This window comes from Sceloporus undulatus, chromosome 2 (genome assembly GCF_019175285.1).
Source record: "Sceloporus undulatus isolate JIND9_A2432 ecotype Alabama chromosome 2, SceUnd_v1.1, whole genome shotgun sequence".
NCBI lineage: Eukaryota > Metazoa > Chordata > Lepidosauria > Squamata > Phrynosomatidae > Sceloporus > Sceloporus undulatus.
This window is the reverse complement of record NC_056523.1, coordinates 263,257,622-263,281,264: the sequence shown is the minus strand read 5'-3', so window position 1 is coordinate 263,281,264 and position 23,643 is coordinate 263,257,622. Positions and strand designations below refer to the sequence as shown.

Here is a 23,643-nt window from a genome sequence, read left to right as displayed (position 1 = left end):
GCCCAGTTGTAATCCTTTGCTTTTTTCATGCCAGTGATGACAAAGGACCTCACATTCTCTAAGAGAAATTTATATGCATTTTATATTTTGCCTTTACAGAAGGCCTTTCCACTGTCTTTGAGCTTGTTTATCTTACATCTGTTGTTCTTTCAATATGCTCAGGAGAGATCATTTATCTCTCTATGAAAGAACAGTGTCTAATTAAAAAGCAGCTGTCATGATGCTTCAGGAGGTAGTAAGGTTGCATCACAAACTTATTTATGAGTACTTCCCATTGATATGGAGCATACAACGCTTCAAGCATTGCTGCTGTGAAATTTCGTTCATTTCAGCAGGGAATTTTATAGGGAAGCCTGCGTTATTGTTTAAAAATATATTTTATTTATTTGTATCCCGCCTTCCTCCCAGTACAAGGACTCAGAGTGGCTATTTGCCATTTAGAGTGCGCAACTACCACTGTGAGTTGAAGTGCAGTAGACATTGGTGGACAAATGTTTAGATATGACAGATATCTATGGATGGCTATATGCACCACTGATAATTAATCTCAAAATACTGTACCACATTGAAATGTAATTAATTAGTTATTGTTATTTTGTTTATATTTTGCCTTTCTCCCAGAACTGGAACCTAAAATGAATCACAACAACATTAAATCAATGTTCTCCACACTCATAACTTTAAAAAATACAATGTTTATGGCTGACAGCCTGGCAATAGCACATAGCACACTAGGGGGAACAGAGGAGGAGTGTGAGGGTGGAGGAGAAAAGGTTCATTTTTTACTATCATATTCCTGAAATTCTCTCTCTCATGCTCAGGTGAACTGTGAACAAGAATATTTCTGTTTTCCTGCATGGCATGGAGTTGGACTAAATGGCCCCTGTGAACTCTTCCAACTCTGTGATTCTATAATTCTACTTGTGGGGATGCTCTGTAACAATTTGTTGCAGGCCCCAGTTTTATCAGTCTGAAGACCTTTGTGTATGAGATAAGATCTAAGTGACATAGGATTTATAACTTTTACATTACTTTGTATCTTATGCATTGCCTTTTGCTACTTCTAAATGGTGTGATTGCCACATTTTCATTCCATACAATATGTTCATTAAAGACAGTAAAAGACTGTTCCTGGCTTTCCCTAGGACAGAGTGCCTCATTTCTATTTTCCACATGGAGTTTTCATGTTCAGACCATTCTACTCTCTGCCTCCATTTAAAAAGTTTCACTCAGGCTGTAGATAAAGTTTGGCAATGTGCACAGAGTTCAGATTTGTACATTCAACCAGAATACAGCCATTCCATTGCTTTCTGAGAATCTCATACAAACACTACTGAAAATAATAGATAATTGCACAGTTCTATGGCTTGAACCGAAAGTCAGTTTTGTCTGTGGGGAAGTGAAGTGACATTTCCAAGGAAACATAAAATAGTATAGATTTTATTTCTTCCATGAATAAATTATAGTTTTGTCCATTCAGTTTTGGGGGGGGGAAATCTGTTCAGTGGATATTTAATAAGTACATTCCCTGTATCTGTATAGAATTTTTAGTCAGCACAGAGTGAAACCACAGCTTCTGAATTTGCTAATTTCCATACGCACCTAGTATGAACTGTATGTCAGAATATAGGCTTGACTAAAATGAAACCATTATGATATTATTCTATGTTAATAGAGTTTGCTAGATTTTATTTTTCTTTATCCACCCCTCTAGGTGGAGGGTATGTTATTCACCAAAAAAACCCTCTACCTTTGTGATATTTTTAGCAGGCTTCTAAATTGCTGCCATTATTTTTGTACCCTTTCATTAAGGGACAACTTTGTGAGTGTTCATAATAGCACCACGTGAGATGATGAAAGGTTACCTGAGTGCACTTGCTTAAACAACATTGGCTTCGATTTGTTTTTCAGTTTTGTATTCTGTGAAGATTCTGATTATGCCTTTCTCTGGCACTGTAAATGATATGAACATTTATCAGGAGAAATGCCTGTGAACTTGAGAAGAATTTTTGGTAGGCTTCTTAAAATCCAAATGTTCAATGGAATAAAATAGACCTAGAAAAAGCTATCAGCTAAAGGACATGGATTTTAGTCTTGGAATTTCAGAGATAGTTGCCTGTGTTGTTCTGATCTCCAGCAGTGTGATTGGAAATACATTGTTGATTTACTGCACAAGGAGATGCATCAGTGAGCATTTACGAACCTCTTTCATGTTTATTTTCAGTCTTGCTTATGTCCATCTCATAAACAGCTTGGTGGTGGATGTCTTAAAGATTGTTTATGCCTCTGGTGTTGGGTTGGATTCAGCTGGCTGCAAAACTTTCACATTCACAACAGCTTCTACTAGTACTCTTGCCATATGGTTCACGTTATACATTGCTTGGCTCTACTGCTTCAAATTGTGTCGAATAGTGCATCCTCCAGTTGAAGCAACAAGCACAAACCATCGTAAGTTTCATTTGGTCTTAGTTTTTGTTCTCTGGGTTGCTGCTTTGGGAGTCTGCTCCCCGCTTTTGATATATACAGGAAGGACTGGACTACTGAAGAAGGAAAATGAAACTTGCCAGCAATTTAGCAGACTAATCTATGCTGAATGCAAAACAGAATACAAAAATTACCATACAGAAATCTTCTATGGAAAAATATTTCTAGTGGCTATTGATCTTCTCCCACTACTGGTTATGCTTCCTGTTGGCTTCCGAATAATATACCTCCTTTGGGAACACAAAAAGGCAACATATGGTGGTATATGGATTGGGGATGATGCAGCTGAAACAGAGGTCCTCAGAGCATGTAAACTTGTCCTGCTATTAATATTTCTGATCATTTCATTCTGGACATCTTACTTTGTCCTCTTTTACTGCCTGAAGAATTTTAAATCTTACTGCTTTGCGCCACCAATACTGACAGTTCTCTCTTCAGGCTACTCAGCTGTCAGTCCTTATCTCCTTATATTAATTAACTACAAAGTACAAGTGAAAATGAGGTGTTTCTTCTGTAAGGGTGAGAAGAAACCTGTTTCTCTGGCAACTGTATCTCCTGTAGATGTTTCTCCATATGCTTAGCAACCAGACTGTTTACTGTCCAAAATCCGTGACTACACTGAAATGAGAATGTGGAAATAGGAAAAATCTTTGTGTGTTTCTGCATTACATGTTGTGTTGTGAACATTGGGGCCTTCGCTTCTGTAGTGGTTTTGTTCTGCAAGGGTAAGCATGAATGGGAGTTCAAGCCAATATTATTCAGTGAATGATTATATGCATGTTCTTATGTTAGTGTGCCCATGCATATGTGCCACCATTGGCTAATATGGGGTGGGACAATATAGGAGCTCCAATCTGTGGATGGTTAGCGCACCAATATGGCTGGCTCACTGTATGCATGCATATAATGTATAATGAAAATGTGAGTTATTTGCTTCTTCCCTTCAAAAACGTGTAGAAGGGTAGCTGTGGAGATAGTCTACACATGTGAACCCAATACAGGATGTTGTCTACAGAAGGTATTTTATTTAAAATACAGTGGACCCTTGTTATATGCTGGAGTTTGGTTCCAAGATCCCCCATGGATAACAAAATATGTGTATGCTCAAGTCCCATTAAATATAATGACATAGCAAAATGGTGTCCCTTATAAAAATGGAAAATCAAGATTTGATAATTGAAATTTATACTTTTTTTGAACATTTTCAAATCTGTGTATAAGAAGGGCCGACGGTATTTCCAACACATTTTTCTTTTGAACATAACATCCAAAGCAGCTAATAGATTTAATAGATAACTAAGTAATCATGTACTAGAAACAAAACAATAAAAAGAGAATGAAATAAGCATGTTGCGGGGGAGGGGGGACAGAGAATTAGCCCAGAACTTATTACTTTATCCAAAATAGACATGTCTTAATGTGTCAGGTATGAGGGCAGTGCTTAGACTATCTAGAGAGGGGAGGTCCAAACCTGGGTGCAATAATCATCCAGGGTGCCTTCCACCCCAAGCTATAAAGAAAAAGCTAAGGTACCAAAGGCATTATCCTACATTAATTCTTAATTAACATTAATTCTTAGGATGGGAATATATGGTCCTATGGATGTTGGTTCTCAGAATGTTGATGAGGTATAATATGCACCATCTGTCTCTGTTGGCTGTGTGGGTTGATTTATATTGCTGTCCAGCAACATCTGGAGGGCCACAAATTACCCATCCCTGCTTTAATAGATTACAGGCCACTAGGTCTTTCAGAGTTAATCCTAACCCATTGAACTAAACCCAGAAGCAAACTGAAAAACAAAGCAGCTGATATATTGTTGTTATCCCCTCCTCAGTTAAACTTTGTTGCATTTTGTACTGATGGTAGCTTCTGAATCCTGTTTCAAGGCAACCCTGCAAAGAGTGAATTACAGTAACCTCACGGATATATGATGATGTGTAGGTCTGTTGTCATTGCAGAGGACTATTCAGCTTTCAGGAACAGGTCAGATGTCAAGCCACTTTTCCTGTCATTGTGCCATTATTGCACAGGGCATTTATCAATGGAGGAAGCTACAGCCAGACTAATGATGGGTCCTGTTTGCTCACCCAGGGGACTGAAAGTGGTAGCCAATCCAAATAGACAGTTGGGCCCATGATGGGAAAAGAGAGTTGGTTTTACTTCCCAGGCACAAAGCAGCAAGTGAACAGGATGAAAATAGGTTATGTAGCTCCCTGGGTCTGTGTGATGAATGGAGGAGGGATTAATTTAAGAAGTACAACATGGACACAGTTTGTTCAGTGGTTTCCATCAACTAGTATTGCATGATGACACCATTTTCACTGGAGGCTATGAAAACAATTGCATAGCAGCTAGTTAGGATCGGTTATCCCTGCTCTTTGAGATTCTTGCTCACTTTGAGATGATATCATCTTGGAGGCTACAATATGAACAGCTGTTAAGACGTCTTGTGCCATTGGCTATCTGCATTGGAGGCTACAGTATGAACAGCTATTAAGGCGTCTTGTGCCATTGGCTATCTGCATTGTCTAACCTTTGTAAGTAACAGTGATCAAGACAGTGATTTATAAACCAAACCAAACCAAAATAAACCCTTTAAATGATTTATAAATACAAGGCACATGTTTTGTATGGAATCACAATTTCTGTGTAAGAACACAGTTTCATTTAGTGTTAGAATGCAAATGGAAGATTTCCCTAAAATCTTAAATGAATTCTTACATATTCTATCTTTTACATGTTGCATGGGTAAAGCAATAAAATATTTTATATTGCATTGACTGTCCCTGTGTTTTAAAACTCACATTTTTATTACAAGTGTAGATTAAACAATGCAAGTACCTTAATAATTAATGAAGTAATAAAAAGCTGCAATTTCCTTTCTAGATAAGCTCTGCATCTTATGAGCTATCAACTGAAGCAGTGTATTCATAACCTGGTAGTGTTTCATAACCTCAGTACTGTTATATTCGTGATCCTTCTCTGATTAGTAAATATTCCTACACTCACATAGGTCCATGATTCATAACAGTTGTGATGTTGCTGTTCACAAGGAAACAAGTGAAATGTCCTGCCCCATTTAAACTATTTAGAGAGGTTGGTTGAGAGGACTATGTTTTCAAACCACATGCCACTCATTGTGGACACCAATATCTCTGGGCATACTATGAAAAATAACCCAAACAAATGTTATTTAATCTTTACATTTCATAATAATGATTTTCTTTTTCTTTCTTTCTTTTTTTGCATCTGCAAGAAGTTCAGCAGTTGAGGCATAGCATTAGAAGTAGTGTTCTATTTAGGATATGGGTGCCATGTACACTTTTTCTATTTCTTAATCCTAATGAGAATTCTGGTGCTCCTTCAGAATAGGACCAATCCACTGATATGCAAATCCGTCATGATTCATCAAAAATACAGTATGAGACATTTTGTGGTCCCAATATATTACATTGCCTGACACATAAAAACACACCAGTGACAAAAAGCAGTTCATTTTGGGATCCTCCCCTCCCCCCCCGGTCTGTTTAAGAAAAAAATCTGTAACTGTTGAGTGGCTGAAATCTGGGGACACTGGTTGTGGTTATTTTTGTGTGCCTTGAAGTTGTTTCCACCTTATGTGACACATAGAATTTTCTTGACAGGACTTGTTCAGAGCAGGGTTGCCATTACTTTAATGTGAGGCTGAGAGAGTGTGACGTGACCAAGGTCAGACAGTGGATTTCTGTGGTTGAGAGGAGATTCAACCCTGGACTCCTAGTCCAACACTCAAACCACTACACTGGGCCCTCAAACACATGGGCCAAATGATGCAGATTCTAGCCACGTCTCACGCCCCAAATGCAGCTACGTCCCAAATGCAGCCAGAAGCTGACACTGCACTAGCCAGGAAGAACCAGGCAAAGAAGGAGCGGGTGGATTCCATTGTTTCTGGAAGCCCAGTTCAAGGCCACAGTGGCAGGCTGGATAAGGGCTGGGCATGTGCAGTTGCCACGGCCCTGGTGCGATTGGTGCTAGTGCAAACTGTTCTTTCAGGCCCATCTGTTTCAGGCCCATGCTGTCTTTCTGAATATTTTTTCTAACTGTGAGAATACCACAGCAGGTCTATACTGTGTGTCTAATTTTGCATGTATTCTACAAGAAAATGTGGCTCTAGGGACTACAATGCCCTGTCCTAGTGCATTAGGATTGAAAAACTTGTGTGTGTGTTTGTGTGTATAATTTAATGCTGAATTTATACAAAAGTGGGCCTCTGAGCTGTGCTTTGGGAAGCAATGGGGTATGGGAAATAGCATGTAATGAAAGGATTAAACAATTCTCTGCTGGTGCCAGTTCTCCTGTAACATCAGAGTCTGCTTGACATTGAGAGCATTCATCTATTTTATTCAATATGTCTGCACTGGACTGGCAACAGTTCTCCAGAATTTTGGACAGAGTCATTTCCAATCCTCATTGGATATTTTAGGCAAAGAACCTGGTGCCTTCTGTGTACAAAGCATGTGTTCCCACACTGAACCATGGCATTCATGAGCAGTTTGGCCGTAATTCCAATTTAGTTCACTCCTCTTTCATATCGCCTGTCCCTTGTGCTAGACACTTGCAACATTTAAACTGGATAAATCTATACTTCTCTTCCTTGCATTGTAAACCAATAAATAAATGGAATTCCAGACAAAAACAAGCTGTTTCTTTTCTATTTCTGCGTGTGATTGTTTAGCTCCTTGAACATGTTTCCTGTTGCTTTGCAGCTGTAAAGGATACACAATTGCAGGACAAAACCAGCCTTACAGCTGATTATGCTTGTTCTAAGAAATTCCCTAGATATTGTTTGTAGAAATGTAAGCTTTCTGTAAATGTTGAGGCCAATTCACACAACATGGCATGAGAAGTTCTAGGCCTCTGGATCTCACATGCCCAGGGATAAATCAATCATACATACACATGTACATTTATTTGTTCATCTGATTTAAATAAAATGATGAATTATGGCTTAGTGTTATGCACATGAGCCTTAGAACTCTGCCTGCCAGCTAGTATAGGCAGGAACCTTGTGATGTATCAGCTCATGTATGTATGTCATCCACCATTGCCCTGCATGGCCACTGTCTGTTCAGTCACTCATTAGCAGACTAATGACTATGCAGGGTGCTTTGGAGTGCTGCATGGCAGTGCTAGCCTTCTTGCAAGCAAGTTAAATAGAGGTGTGCAGATACAGGTATAAATATCAGCCAAGCAGATATACTATATCCAGTGTCTTGAGAGAATTGTCATTTCCTGGCAGGAACAATCATGTGATTGCCGGTCCCTTACCGTCTGTCCCACCCACCACAGGTGCCAATATGTGTGGTCATACATCTGTTCATCCAAATTTTGATGGAAATTCTGGAGGAAATAGAGATTATTATTTTTGCAGGTTGGAGCCCTGAGGCACTTCAAAGCCCTGCGCCCACTGCAAATTGGTCAGACTATCATGTGTCTGGATCACTGCCTATTTGAAGTGAGTGAGCATTTTTTTTAATAGTGTAGACATGCCCCAAGCCATAATTGGTATTAACTGATGTCTACTGTTTAAGTTAAGACATTAATTTCACAGCAAATGGCTATACAAACCATGTATTTTGCCATAATTTTTTTTAGTTTGGTGTTGTCAACTTCAGGGATGGAAGTTCTGGGATGAGAGCTAAAGGCAAACCAAAATTGTAGGCTTGGGCATCATGAAAGAATATGGTTTAAACAAGCCAGAGTTTACAGATATACGACAAATGGTTTCAAATTTTGGGATATTGGGAGTTTTGTTTTGTTTCAGGAGGTGGTGGTATTTTGGTTAACAAATAACTTGTTTGCAGAGTCAGTTAATGTGTCACAACAAGCCAGACTTCATCATGTCATGGCCTAGAACATATGGTTAATAACTACTTGGTTGTTTGAAAACAGAATAAAACTTTTCCACGATTTATTTATTTATTTATTTGGAGTATTTATACTCCGCTCTTCAGCAACAAAGGCTCTCAGAACAACTTATGACTTTAAAAAAAAAAAAATAGACAGTTCCCTGCCCTCAGGCTTACAATCTAAAAAGACATGACATAAAAGGAGAAAGGAATGGTGCTGGGGAAGATATTAAGTTCATTCTTCTTCTCTCCCTCTGGGGAGATGGTCATGGCAGTTGGGCACTCCAGAGGAAAGAGAGAATATGAGGCTGCTTATGAGCCTAAGGCTTATATATATAACGCAAAACCATAGCTTAGTGTTATGCTTGGACACAGTCATTATATACTATCCCATTACTTTTTATACGTCTGCATTAGACTTATGTCAATTTAACTTCTGTTATTAGCAGGCTCAGAAAAGTTAGTTTTATAGTCAGCTTAACTGATCCAATTAAAGCTTAATTGGTACAGCTTGAGTCACAAGACTTACCATGAGATTTTTAATAATGTAACTGTTGAGTTTGAACAAAATTTCTAGTACTGAAAAACTGAATCAAATGGAAAAATAAGAAATGGAACTAGTCATGTCGCACACTGGACAGTGTTTTTAGAAAATAATTACATTTGTCCCTCCATATTCGCTAGGGTTAGGGGAACAAGACCCCCATGAATATGGAAAAACCGCAAATAAAAAACACACCATGTTTTTTCCTGAGAGGATACCTCTCTAAGACTGTCTAGGTCTTCCAATGCAACTCTGTGGTCAATGTCCAACATACATTGACCATAGAATGGCACTGGAGTAGCTACAAATGGTCTTTCAGTGCAACTTTTAGTTAAAGTTGACCACAGAGTTGCACTGGAGGACCTAGACAGTCCTAGAGAGAACATATTAATGAAATCCGTGAATAATCAAATCCGCAAATATCAAAGCTGCAAATATGGAGGGATGACTGTAGTTGCACGTATTGTTTTGTAGCCAAAGATAGTTGCCATTTTACAATGTTTACATTTTTTAAATAAATGACTATTTACTGTTATGTTGAACTGCTGTCCACGAAAGCTTATGTCAAATAAAACTAAGATAGCTTTGATCACTCTTTAACCAAAAAGAAACAAAAACATGAATGCTACAAGCCATTGCCCTAGGGGACAACAATCTCTCCTCTCATACAACCCATAATTGCTTCAGCATCTACAACAAACTACAAGGTAATAGCATGAGGCAACAGAAGACTCATGGGGTATTCCTCCTCCACCATTTTGTAAGGCTTCCCCACCCAATAACTATAAAAATAAATGATGTGAGAATCAGATTTGCACAAAGTATAGTCAAATGGGAAAATGAAGAACTATGGGCAGAAGCCAAGGACATCATTAAGGAAGAGTACAGGAAGACATTGAGAGTGCCCAAAATGAAAGGAAGGAAATAGTGGGTATCAGATAAAACACACCATGCAGTAGAGGAAAGGAGAGAGACAAAAGGAAAGTGAGACAGGATCAAAACCAGAATGCAACTGTGCAACGACTGGCATACAAAGATAAAGAGAACTATTATAATCATCAGTGTAGAAAAATAGAAGACAACAACAAAAAAGAAAGAATGAGAGACCTCTACCATAAAATCCAGGAACTGAAATAGAAGTTCAGACCAAGGGCCAGGATGCTCTTTGAGAAGAAAAAGAACATACTACAAGATCAAGATGAAATAAAAAGACATTGGATACAATATACAGAAGAGTTATATAAAAGAGATGAAAAAATGAATGACACATAGAGTGGAAAAACCATACAAAGATGAACCTCAAATTCTAAAAAGCAAAGTGGAAGCTACAATAAGTGAAAGCAGGAAAAACATATAATGCTACAATGCACACAGAAGGAAGCAACTCTAGTGCTAACTAATATGTCAATAAATGTAGAAAGCAAAATGGTGGCCAGCAAACTGGAAACAATCAGTATACATCCCAATCCACCAAAAAGGAGAGACAAAAGGCTGCAGCAATTATAGGACCATAGCATTAATTTACCACACAAACAGAATTATGCTCAAAATTCTTCAGTATAGACTCCAATCATACATGGAGTTTTGATGAGAAATCTGTACTTAGGACAGGTTCTTGGTGGAAAACAAGTCCCCAAATGTAGTTGGCTGTTGCTCAATTTCTCTGAGGTTGTGGAAGAGGTCTCTTGTTTTTCGTTTTTTTGCTGTCTTGTGTTTCTTTGAGTTGGTTATTATAATGGTTCTCTTTGTTTCTACATACTGGTTACTGTACAGTTGTATTTTGAATTTTTACCCTACTTATATTACCCTTACTTTTGCTCCTTGATAGTCATTATCCATTTGAAGAGTTTCATATCATCCAGTAAAGGTTTTTTTTCTTCTTGCCTACAGATAGAGACTTTTTATAATTTTCCCTGATAATGTCCCTGTTTTCAGTAAATAAAAAATTATTATTATTATTATTATTATTATTATTATTATTATTATTAACATTTATTTATAAAGCGCTGTAAATTTACACAGCGCTGTACATACAATCTTTTTAATTGGACGGTTCCGTGCCCTAAGGCTTACAATCTAAAAATGGCAAGAGATTATGTACATAGATGTTCAACATTCAATTTGACCAGGCCCCTTTGTAGTCATACACATAGAAGTATGTTAATGTTAATTTCCTTCAATAAAATCTCACTGACTGCAAAGGACTACTCAAACCACTGACCCTTGAGAACAGAATTTTCTACATTTCCTGAATTTGTCTGGCCAGACTTTGGACATTCCCTTAAATAAGCTAAAACATAGGCCAGGGTCTTTTGTGCAGTCTCTAATTCCATCCTCCAGACATTTGTCTGGAATCAGTCCGACCTTAATCATGCCTCCCATCCCAAGTAAGTCTCTTGGCTAAGATAAGGGCACTCTTAGAATACATAAATGTTTGTTTGTTTGTTTGTTTGTGCCTCTCTCCCAGCATAAACATTTTGTGTCTAAGTTTTCACTTGCTCTGACTGATGACTATCATGAGCCTGGTTGGACACACTGTATGGACTGCACAACTATCTTTCACCTAGGGTTTGTGACCTACCTTCCCTTGACAGAGATGTATGCAGTAAAATTTTCAGTTGGAGGTTACAACCTCCAGACAACCTCACCCCTTTGAGCAGCACAGGTTTTAGCCATGTTGGCTGAGGGATTATGAGAATTAGAGTCTGAAATGTTAACTCCTCTACACAAAAAATTCAAACATGCAATGAGGAAATGTTCCACAATTCTGCTGAACAAAGAGAAAACTGTAGTTTTGTTTGTGGCAGAAAGAACAGTCACTTCTCTTGACTGATTGCTGTAAATGTAAGGTTATTATCTCCCCATGTCTCCCTTCTTTCCAAGTATATTTGTACTGAAAAGTGGAAAGTGTTTTTCTGCACAGAGCAGTTGCAGAAAACTGTAGTTGTGAGTCATGTGCATCAACATTTTGAGCCTGAAGATCACTTTGAGAATACAGATGAGCCTATTCTGAATGGTCACCAGGCGTGCTCACCAAGAATCCTGTTTCATAGTTGTTTTCTAAGTGAACTGGGGGAAGTTGTACCTTCACTGTATTTGAGTGGGGTTTGTTAATTTTTCTCCTCTGCTTTTCTCTCTTCAACAGAACTTTATTATTCAACTAAGCCGGTGAAGATGTACATAGCAGAATAATGGAAGCTCCTGAATATCTTGATCTGGATGAAATAGATTTTAGTGATGATATATCTGTAAGTAAAATGTTTCTCTTTTCATTTCTTTGAAAAGGTGGGATTTTCCTTGGTGTTTTCTTTTTAAACCTAAATATTCCTAATATTTTCCCAAAAGAAAAGAAAATCACTTGAAAAAAGAGAGATTGCACTGTCTCTGAAAGGAAAGCTTTTTTTTTTTTTAGCTTAACAAAATGGAGCTTGGAAAAGTTGCTTTGCTTGCTGTCTGATGATGATGATGAGCTATAATCTCAAAGACTGATGTTTCTAAACTCTATTAAAAAGTAGGCCCTCCTCCCAGTTGAAGGTATCAGTTTAAAATTACAGTCATCCGTGATATAGTGTAGGGTTCATTATCATAAAAAAATTATAAAGTCATTTGAAAATTCCACATCCTTTTCAAGAACAGCACTGGAGCAGACATTATGGTTATCATAAACTTCCTACTGAAACAAAATAGGCTTCTCTGGTTATTGATCTCCTTTCCTGGAACAACCTATGAAAGCACTTCACCATACAAGTCAAGGCCATCATATGAGTCCTTTCACACGTGTCTCACATTTTCAGCAGAAGAGACTTGCAATGAGATGGCCCCAATCCATGTGGTGAGTACTTTCCCCACATTGCTATAATGTCTAGTTCCTTTAGCTGTTTATTTTTACCACATGGATCTTTCTGATGGTGACCTCATGGAAAACTTAACACATGCCATGGCACTTAGCTTCAGGGGTTGAATGCATGAGCCAAAAGGCCTGTGTTCCCCCCTCCCCACTTTGGATTATGCAGGTCATTAGGTCCAGGCTGGGATCGGCCAGTCCAGACACCAATCTGGTGGTCCTGGATTGATCTCAGCTTTAATCTGAGGACCAGCTGTTTGCTGTGGAATTTCATGGAAGCTCCACAGTGACAGCTGGCAAATTGGACAGCTCTGCACAACCCCTTACCTGCCACTGTCTTTGCAACTGCTATAAAGGCCCCCACCATGGCCTGTGATGTTTCCATCTTTGTAGGCCATATCGGACATAATGGCATCTGCTGCTAAGGGGTGCAAGGCACTGGCAGACCCATGGTGTGGTGGCGGGCAGGCATGTGAACACCCACCCATTGCTGCACCAGCCTGGGGACTAACCTGGGTGGAAACTGTGGGCAAGATATCACAAGGTTGGTCCAGGATATCCTGCCCATCTGTTTAAGTCCTTGGACATACAAAATCAGGCACTATGTGCAGGAAATCTACATAAAGTAAGTATTGCAGTTTTGTGGGTCAGCCACCAAGAATGCTTCTCTTTGTAACATGGTTGAACAAACTTTATTCATGAATGATAAAGAATCCATTTACTGTGTGCCTTCAAGTCATATCCATTTCATGGCAACCCTAAGGCAAACCTATCACAGGGTTATTTTGGCAAGCTGTGTTCAGAGGAAGATTTCCTTTGCCTTCTCCTGAGGCTGAGAGAGTGTCTCTTACCTGAGGTCACCCAGTGGGTTTCCTTGGCCAAGTGGGGATTTGAACCCTGGTCTCCAGAATTACAGTCCAACATTCAAAGCACTACCAGCTCTCTCCTGAAGAAGACATCAAAAGTTTATGATAGCACTGGCAAAAGGATATTTTAATAATAGCCTTTAAAGTGTATGCTAATTCCTAATTGCTAGTACAGGCTGAGTCTCTCTTATCTGGAATTCTCAAATCTAAAATACTCCAAAATCCAAAACTGTCCACATGTGTGGCTGAGATAATGACACCTTTTACTTTCTGATTGTTCAGTGTACATAAACTGCACAAAATTATTTAAAATATTATGTATTAAATTACCTTCAGGCTATGTTTATAAGGTATATATGAAACATAAATGAATTTCATGTTTAGACTTGGGTCACATTTCCAAGATATCTCTCTCTCTCTCTCTCTCTCTCACACACACACACACATATATGCCAATATTCCTAAATAAATCCAAAACACTTCTGGATCCAAGTATTTTGGATAAGGAAGACTCAACCTGTACTTCATAATCCATAAACAGCAGTTGAATTGTGCCTGGAAGTACAGTGGGGTTTGGTTTCAGGACAAAATGTAGGAACTTGACATAAATGCTCAGGTCCTAGCATCCACACATTACAAGTTTTTTGTGATTTGTCCAAAAGCACCCAGTGTTGTTGAACTTAGTAACAGATCATGCACAGCTTCTGCTCTACAGAAGTGATACCAATGACCTTCAAATATTCTGTTAATCTCTTCTCTAGATTGCAGGTCAGTCAAGGCAACAGCAGATTCACCTATGATATTGAAGGGTTAATAGAATAATATCTGCTCTGACTCATACACATTACAGACCTACTTCAAATATGACTAGTCTTCATGGTTAGGCTGATGGATGCTCTTCTGGTGTCTCTTGCTAAAATCCAGGTTTGTTGTTGCATCCAATAGCATATAGACCAATCCTGAGAAGAAATCAATAATAGATATCTTGAAATATGTAAGAATGCAAGCAAACTCCAAAAATAGTGCTCCTATTCCAAGAACTAAATGGACCAAACAGAATCTTATCCTCTGGTTGTAGACTTGTCTAAGCTCTTTGGCTAGCCTGCATTAGGAAGGAGATTGAATTAGATAGATCCATTACAATAACTTAACATGGCACTTTGTGGCCTAAATCCAGCTGCTACTCACAACTTGATTAGGCCCATCAACGCAATGGGAGTTACATTAAATGCTGGCTTTCTATTCAACAATGGATTTAATGGGTCTACAGAAGTTGGGACCAGAAGTTTGATTTAGGCTCATCTTTTTATTTGTCTAATTAAGATAGGGAAACATTAAGAAACGAAATGAAGCTGCACCCTCAGCAAACAATAGCTTGATAAACTGTTCTGTTGTTGTTACATTTCCCTATTTTATATCCTCCTATTTCAGAATACCCCAAGGAATCTACAACAGTTAGTTCTGAGAACTCATTGTAGCCCCTCTAAGGAGAGTTAAGAATCCATTTAAGCTAGCAGTATGCCTGGAGAATCTAAATACAGTAATCAGTTGAGTTTCTGTTATTAAAAAGCTATCATATTATGGTGCATACTTTGCAATTCTTACACGAAGCAATGATGCGGCTTATTTTAATGTTCCTAATGAGCTCCTGACTATAGGTTACTCTCTTTTATGAATACCAATAAAAGTTCCAAACCAAATATGTATTAAATGCCCAATTAGTGAGGGAATTAGACGTATGATTTTTGAATTTATGTTTTGATTCTAGATTTTAAAGAGGCATTGTTCGTTTTTTTAAAAAATATATATCCCGCTGTTATTTTCTTATAAAACAGATCTTAAAATCTGATTGTTTTATATAGATTTTTAATGTAGCAAGGGTAAAATAGGGAATGCATATTCATTAGACAGTGGTCCAATCTCACCATACCAATATATCCAGGATTTCTTTACTGTGGGATATACACACAAGTGCCAGAACCTATTTCTAGTCTCAGGTTTATAACACCATAAAACAAAGAAGATAACCTCATCTTGCCTTTTCTATTGTGCCTTAATGATGAACTTTGCTGTCAGATCCCGAAATGGGTAGCACAATTCTCAATGCTAATAATGGATGCTGTAAAATACAGCTGACCACTTTGAATTAAAGAAGTTGGTCAACTTATAGGAACAGTATTATTCTTAAATGTCAGCTGTCATGATCACAGAAAAGATTGATTTCTAGTAGATTTAGTCCTGGGTTTTAATGAAGCAAATCTTGCAACTTTTGAATATCAACATTTAAGTAACAAATATCAGGCAGATATTAATCAAAATTAAATTTAAAAGTGGATTTTATGATTTCATAAAAATATTGTACTCTGTAATGTAACTACTGCACATCCCCTCAAATGGTTGTTTAGTGAGACTTAAGAGCTCGCTTACTGAGAATGCTAAATGCCCCTCTCTAAATTGCAAATCCCAGGAATCTACAGGAGGCAGCTGTAGCAGTAAAAATGGAATAATAGTGTTATAACAGTGTAGCATGGTATTGTTCTAGTTATCTTAATCAGAATCCTGTAAAATAAATTATATACTACTCAAAGTTCCATTGAGTGAACTTTATTTTGAGGCATGTGGGTATGTTCCTGTTATGAAATGTTGGAGAAATAATGTTTGTATTTTAGCGAGAATGTACCTAATTTTCACTTTCTATATTTATGCATAAATTGTTATATTTTGATAAGTGTACATGTCCAAACTTTGTAATGCAGTTCTACAAATAAATAAGCACAGAAGCTGCATTTCCTCAGGAAATGTATGGCTGTATTAGTAAGTAAGTAAGTAAAAGTTTATTTATATACCGCCTTTATAAGACCAAGGCAGTTTCCAACATACATACAACAATACAGCAATATAAAAACATCAAAACATAGCATTAAAAAACCTTTTACAATAAAACAATAAGCACCACAATTCGTGCCAGCTTGACATGCTGACGAATGGGGCAAGGAGAGAATACTTTAGGGGTCAGGGAGTCAGGGGTAAGCTTGCTCGAACAAGAATGTTTTTAACCCCTTCCTAAACTGGGTAAGGGAGGCGGCTGAGCGGAGCTCAAAGGGCAGCGCGTTCCAGAGGCTGGGGGCTGAGATGGAGAAGGCCCTCTTAGTGGTGGCAACTAATCTGGCCTCTGGAACCCTTAACAATTGCTGCCCAGTTGATCTGAGTGTGCGGGGCGGATTGTACGGGGAGAGGCGGTCCTCTAAGTACCCTGGGCCCAAGCCATTTAGGGCTTTATAGGTAACAACCAACACCTTGTATTGCGCCCAGAAGCGAATAGGCAGCCAATGGAGGTCTTTTAAGACTGGTGTTATATGGCTGGTTCTAGGTGTATTAGTAACCAGCCTTGCTGCCATGTTCTGTACTAATTGTAGCTTCCGGGTATGGTACAAGGGTTGCCCCATGTAGAGCGCATTGCAGAAGTCCAAGCGAGAGGTTACCCGAGCATGTACTACCGTTTCTAGGTCAGCCCGGCCCAGGTAGGGACGCAGTTGGCGTATCAGCCGAAGCTGATAACAGGTGCTCCTGACCGTCGCACTCACCTGAGATGTAAGGTGAAGTGACAAGTCAAGGAGCACCCCCAAACTGCGTATCGAGTCCTTCACAGGAAGCGTGATCCCGTTTAGGACAGGTGGAACCACCGCCATTCCCAGACCGGGGGAACTTATCACGAGTACTTCCGTTTTCTTTGGATTCAAGCTGAGTCTGTTTTCCCTCATCCAGCCCATTACCGACTCCAGACAGGCAACGAGAGGAGAGATGCCATCCCCGGTCACTGCATCAGTCGGAGACATAGAGAAGACTATTTGGGTGTCATCAGCGTACTGATAACCCCGCGCCCCATGTCTCCGGATGATCTCTCCCAGCGGTTTCATGTAAATGTTGAAAAGCATGGGAGACAGAATGGCTCCTTGAGGGACCCCAGATGTAAGGGCCCTCCTGTCAGAGCACACGTCCCCCAGCTGCACCATCTGGAACCTCCCAGAGAGGTAGGATCGGAACCACTGGAGCGCAGTGCCCCCGATTCCCAACTCTGCCAGGCGCTCCAGAAGGATACCATGGTCAATGGTATCGAAAGCCGCTGAGATGTCTGAGAGCACTAACAGGGACACGCTCCCCCTGTCCATGCCCAGACGGAGATCATCGACCAAGGCGACCATAGCAGTCTCAACCCCGTAACCCGCCCGAAAGCCGGTTTTAAATGGGTCTAGACAATCCGTTTCATCCAAGATCGATTGAAGCTGGATTGCAACCGCCCTCTTGATCACTTTCCCTAAAAATGGCAATAGCGAAACTGGCCGATAATTGTTATGCATCAGGGGGTCAAGGGATGGCTTTTTGAGCAGAGGTTTTACTGTGGCCAATTTTAAGCTCGATGGAAATTGCCCATCCCTCAGAGATGTATTAATAATCTGGTGTAACATTTGAATTACTACCGGTCCCCCCTGAGCCGCTAGCCATGAGGGACAGGGATCGAGGGAGCAGGTTGTCTTCCTAACGCTTCTAAGGATCTTGTCCACATCCTCGGTACTCACCGACTCAAAATGATCCAGTATAACCGAGACCACGGAGGCTCTGGACACCTCTATTCTGGTTTCTGCTCTAACGCTGGCATCGAGACCTTCCCTTATCCGAGAGGTTTTATCCGCGAAGAAGTTGTTAAATTGGTCACAGCAGGCCTTAGTTGGTTCAAGGATCAGGTTCGGGGCAGGAGGGAGCTGAGTTAGTTCCCTCACCACCCTGAACAACTCTGCTGGACGTGACTCCGCGGACGCGATACGTGCGCCAAAGAACGATTCCTTTGCCGCATCTATCGCCTCTCCATAGTCGTCAAAAAGACGGTCTAGGAGAGCCTTGTCGGATAAGCACTGGTGTTTCCACCAGACATGCTCTAGCCGTCGCAGCACCCGCTTCCTTGCCCGGAGATCTTCCGTGTACCAAGGCTTCTTTTTGGAAGCAGGCCTGAGAGGACGCTTGGGAGCGATACTGTGTATAGCCCTGGAGAGATCAGTGTCCCAGATGTTAGTCAGGGCATCAACAGAATCGCCGTCATTTCCAACCATATACCCCTCTAGGGCTTCCTGGAACCTTTTGGGTTCCATCAACCTTCGAGGGTGGACCACTCGAATAGGTCCACCACCCCCGGGGGGATCTGGGTAGATGCCTTGATTTTTGCCTCTACCAGAAAATGATCCGTCCATGACAAGGGGGAAATATTAGATATTTCTGCCCACGGAATTTCCATGTCCGAACAAAAGACCATATCAAGTGTATTACCCCCGGAATACATAGGCCCCAGCACCAGTTGTGACAGGCCCATGGATGTCATGGTATCCATGAATTCCCGAGCCGCACCGGGTGGAATATAGTTGGCCGCGAGGGAGATGTTGAAGTCTCCCAGGACCAAAAGCCTGGGGGACTCCAGCATCAGCTCCAAGACCAACTGTGTCAGCTCGTTAAGGGAGTCTGTTAGCACACGGGCTGGCCAATAGACCAACAGAATCCTTAGACTGTCTCTGGCCTTCAGGGTCAAGTAAATACACTTGATATAGGAGGTTTGACGGACATGGTTTCTGGTCAGAGACAAGGTGTTCTTATGCACCAAGGCAACACCCCCCCCCGCCCACCTAACCTGGTCTGGTCCTTCACTGAGTACCCGGCAGGTAGGGCCTGAGCCCACACAGCTTCCCCTTCAGGCCCTAAGTCCGGTTCACAGTCCGTGGGCGGCTCCCGGGCTGGTGCGCAGTTGCGCACCTCTCTACAACCCGGGAGGACCGCCCGGCAGCAAATGCAGCTCACAGCAGCAGTCCAGTGGCAAAGGGAGGGCGTAGTGGTGAGAGAGCAGGGCAGAAGAAGCCTCAAAGCCTTGGCCCCACCCCCTGTCCAGGTTCCTTGCCTTTAGCTGCTGCCTTGGTGGAAAAAGGCACAGGCACACAGTAGCCTCTCAGCAGGGCTTGGAGCTGGCTGGTGGTGAGAGAGCAGGGCAGAAGAAGCCTCAAAGCCTTGGTCCCGCCCCCTGTCCAGGTTCCTTGCCTTTAGCTGCTGCCTTGGTGGAAAAAGGCACAGGCACACAGTGGAAAATACATATAATTTTGGAAATCAAGTAATAATAAAAAGTTTGGAGTTTATCACACAAAGCTAATAAAATGCAATTACATTAGGATAATAATATCTTTGGCAGGTACTTATCACACAGTATCATGTCTCTCTTGTTGCTGCACTGTTTTCTCTCTCTCTCTCTCTTTAAAAAAAAAGTTTTTATTTTTCATTCATTTAAAAAGCTTATATTCCACCCACTTCTCTAAAAGGGAACAGATATTAAATATATTCTAAAATTATAGTTTGTTGTGAGTTTTTTGGGCTATGTGGCCATGTTCTAGAAGAGTTTATTCCTGATGTTTCACCAGTCATCTGTGGCCCTCCCTGTTAATAGATTGTCATAGACCATCTTCAGTTTATGCTGTTAGGAATAACAGGATAAAGTTTGGGTCACTGTCATATTTTAGTTCAAGTATGATGAGGCAGGTTCAGGTCTAGCAAAACATAGTAAAATTACATCAATATATAGAACGTTCAGATCCCAGGACAGCCTCTTCCGACTCAACTATCCCTGTAAGAGCACATTATTATCTCAGCAAAGGACTATCGGCAACTGAAGCCTGTAGAAGACTGGCTACCCAGAACCTTCAAAGCCTCTAACTTCTTTGGAGGCTAGATGTAGCCCTTAAAGGATCTACTGTTATTTTTGTACCTTCATGATTCTGTGTGGCTGATAGACAAGAAAAGCTGAGGCTAAGGGGAGGGAGAGCTATGTCCTCAGGCGCGAACATGATCCTAGCACACTGTTGATACTAAATAAATGGTATAGGTTGAGTCTCCCTTATCCAAAATGCTTTGTACCAGATCTATTTTGGAATTGTTTGCATATACACAATGGAACTCATGTCTAAAGATGAAATTCATGTATGTTTCATACAGACTTTATACACTTAGCCTGAAGGTAATTTTATACATAATATTTTAAATAATTTTGTGCATGAAACAATGTTTGAATATACTGAACCATCAGAAAGCAAAAATGTCACTATCTCAGTCACCCATATGGACTGTTTTGGATTTTGGAGTATTTCAGAATTCGAGAAAAGGGCTAGTTAACCTGTAGCTTGAACAAGGAAGCAATAGCCTAAACTGGTCATGTCTTGTGCTCAGACCTTTCTATGACGGGATACAGCCCACCTCTTTGGGGAGGTCTGCACCGGCCTCTTTCCCTGCCAGATCGGAGCTTGAGCAGCCACAGCGGCAGCCCCGGAGGCCCCAATCCGCCACTTTTCCAAGCCTCAGGGAAGAGGCAAAATGCCACTTCCCCCCAGCCTGGATAGGGGTGTCCTTGGGGCTTCATGCCCCAGGACACCCCAGGGAGCTGCTGCCGGGAGAGAAAGGGGCCGCTTGGCCCCTTTCCCCCGGCTTCATTCCCACAGCCGTTTTGTGGCTGCGGGAATGAGGCGCTCCCGAAGAAGGAGCTCCATTTCGGAACTCCTTCTGGTGCCACAAATAGGGCGCCCTATGAGCCCTGTAGCAGCACAAGGACGGCACGGCCGCACTACACCATTTGGACGTGGCATGGCTGTCACGTCAAAATGGCGGCACCCATCTGTACAGGCCGCCGTCATTTTGACATACGGAATACGTGCTAGGGTTAGGGAGCATCTGTAAAGGACGCTCCGAGGCAACCCTAGCATGTACGCGGTACGTGCTAAAAGGCCCATCTGGAGAGGGCCCATATATGATCTACCCTTTATTCCTTCTGTGATGATACACTAAGCTCTACCAGTGTCTCCTGTAACAAGAATAATATGTATCCCAATAAGAAGATAAAGCAGATACTACAAAGTAGTATTTAAAACCGAACTGCAAGAGTAATCAGTAGCCACTCTCATTGGAGCAGGATAGAAGCCAAAGAATGAAAGTAAGTGAAGAGTTGTTAGTAGCCGGGGAACGAATTTAGTAATGTTCTGCCTTGGCAGCTTAATAATTTTTCTCGGCTGAAATCCTGCTCATTGTATTGACAGAAATGGTAGAAATTTTAAGTGTTCATGTTTTGTTTGGGGACAGAAGTTGAGCAGGAGGAAATCTGTTAATGTAATCAAACACACACCATTAAAAGCACAATCAAATTTATAGTACATTTAATGGGTGCTTTTCTTTTCTTTTCTTTTCTTGCCTTGGGAAGCAATTATATATTAAAATAGAATGGTTTGTCATTCCAGGAGGAAGTAATATACAGAGAAAAACTTTGGCCTAAGAAAACACATTGCAATGATGTATTTAAAAAAGCTAATTTATTCTTAACTGAATTGCCAATTGTGTGGCAGTTTAATTTGAACTACCTGACTTTCAAAAAGCCAATGTTTCTAGTGTTACATTTTCATTATATTAGTTGCTTTGTTTACTCAATAACCAACATATACAAATATATTCCTTACTTATGAAAATCAATGAGGAAATAGTATTTTTTAAAAAATTTCAGAAGGGTCCCAAGATTTTATAATGTAAAAAGCTTACTCATATTTCTTCACTTACTGATATGCTCATATTTGAACAGCTGGAAAACATGACAGGGATCGAAATTCAATTGTTTGCCCCAACTATAGCAGATATAACTGAATCAATGAGAACTTTATGAATCAAAACTTATACCAGTTTCTTTGATTTAATATATCTACTCTAGTTGGGACTAACACTTGGATAGGTAAGCTTGTTTCACTTTTAGGGTTACCAAACTGTATAAAGGATAAGGCTCATATAACTTTAATTCCCTCCTAACGTGGCTCATGACTCCCTGGAGGAAAATAGGTGGAGAGAGCATGAACATGCTAGTGACCTTGGCACTTCCCTGCTCCTCCTGCCACTCTTGACTGGGGCTGAATCTACACTGCAGAAATAATGCAGTTTCACATCGCTTGAACTGCCATGGCTCCATCTTGTGGTCTGTAGTTTGTTATGGCACCAGAGCCTATGGAAGACTATGGAAAGAGAGAGAAGACACATGCAACTAGGAGATGAGAAGAGGTGGAGAGCAAGAAAATGAAAACGTTTAGGTAGGACCTTTGGAGAGAGAAAATGGAAAGAGAGGGAGAGGGGGGAAATGGATTATGCTGAGCCAGGAGTTGAGAAGAAAGGAGAAAGAGGACAAGAAAAGAAAAGGAAAGGAAAGAAAGAAAGTGGTATAAGTAGATATTGAAGCAGGGAAAGAAAAATAAAGAAGATGAAGGGGGATGAAGAAGAATTTAACCAATGGTTGCATGCGGGGGGGGGGGGAACACAGGACAGAGAGAGAGAGAAGTGAAATCAAGGATTAAAAGAGAAAGTAATCAAATGGTTAAGCAGAGCTGAAGAAGAAAGACATTAGTAGAAAGGTTTTTTTGTTAATGTTACAACCCATTTGCATGTCAGACCAAGAAAGGAATATGTATTGAGGCTTCAACAATTTAGGGTAGGGTGAGGAGGATGGGGACAGAACTGCCAAAGTTAACAGTAAGATAGGAAAAGGCACACAGCAGCCCTCCTGTAACACCATATTCAGTGACTGAGGCAGTGAATATTAAGGCAACTCAGTATTTCTCTGCACTGAGGATTCCCTCCTCCTGAGCATTGATTCCCAGCTGTGATATGAGAACACTGAGAGGGGAAGAAGGAAGGGAAGGGAGTGGCCAGGGACACCCATAGAAATGGGGAACAGCTGCTTCACAGCAGCCTGCAATAGCAGGTATCAGGAACATACAGGGTTTTCTTCTATTTTTTTTTTCAAAGCAGCAGTCTCATCCTGTGATTTCTCCCATTGACCTGAGGCCAGATGGGAGGGTTTGGGCCCTGAGATCTGTCAACTCTGTTTAAGACAAAGAGGCATGCTATGGTTAATCTCCCACTAGTATAAGTAAAAATGAAGTTGCTTCCTAGAACTATCTTTGT

The 23,643-nt window shown here is 40.6% G+C and overlaps 2 protein-coding genes across 3 annotated transcripts in view; both read left to right on the top strand.

Moving 5' to 3' along the window:
• The window catches only part of LOC121923412 (synuclein alpha interacting protein), a 134,170-nt gene that overhangs the window by 59,873 nt on the left and 50,654 nt on the right, over positions 1-23,643 (top strand). For both annotated transcript variants that reach the window (XM_042453820.1, XM_042453819.1), the window contains exon 2: positions 12,068-12,170. In XM_042453820.1, coding sequence (XP_042309754.1) covers positions 12,114-12,170 — 57 coding nt within the window. In that variant the 5' untranslated portion in view covers positions 12,068-12,113. The remainder of the gene's footprint in view (positions 1-12,067; positions 12,171-23,643) is intronic.
• LOC121920644 (CX3C chemokine receptor 1-like) lies at positions 2,082-3,065 on the top strand. The gene has a single exon (XM_042447778.1). It carries the CDS (start codon positions 2,082-2,084, stop codon positions 3,063-3,065), a length of 984 nt encoding a protein of 327 aa, XP_042303712.1.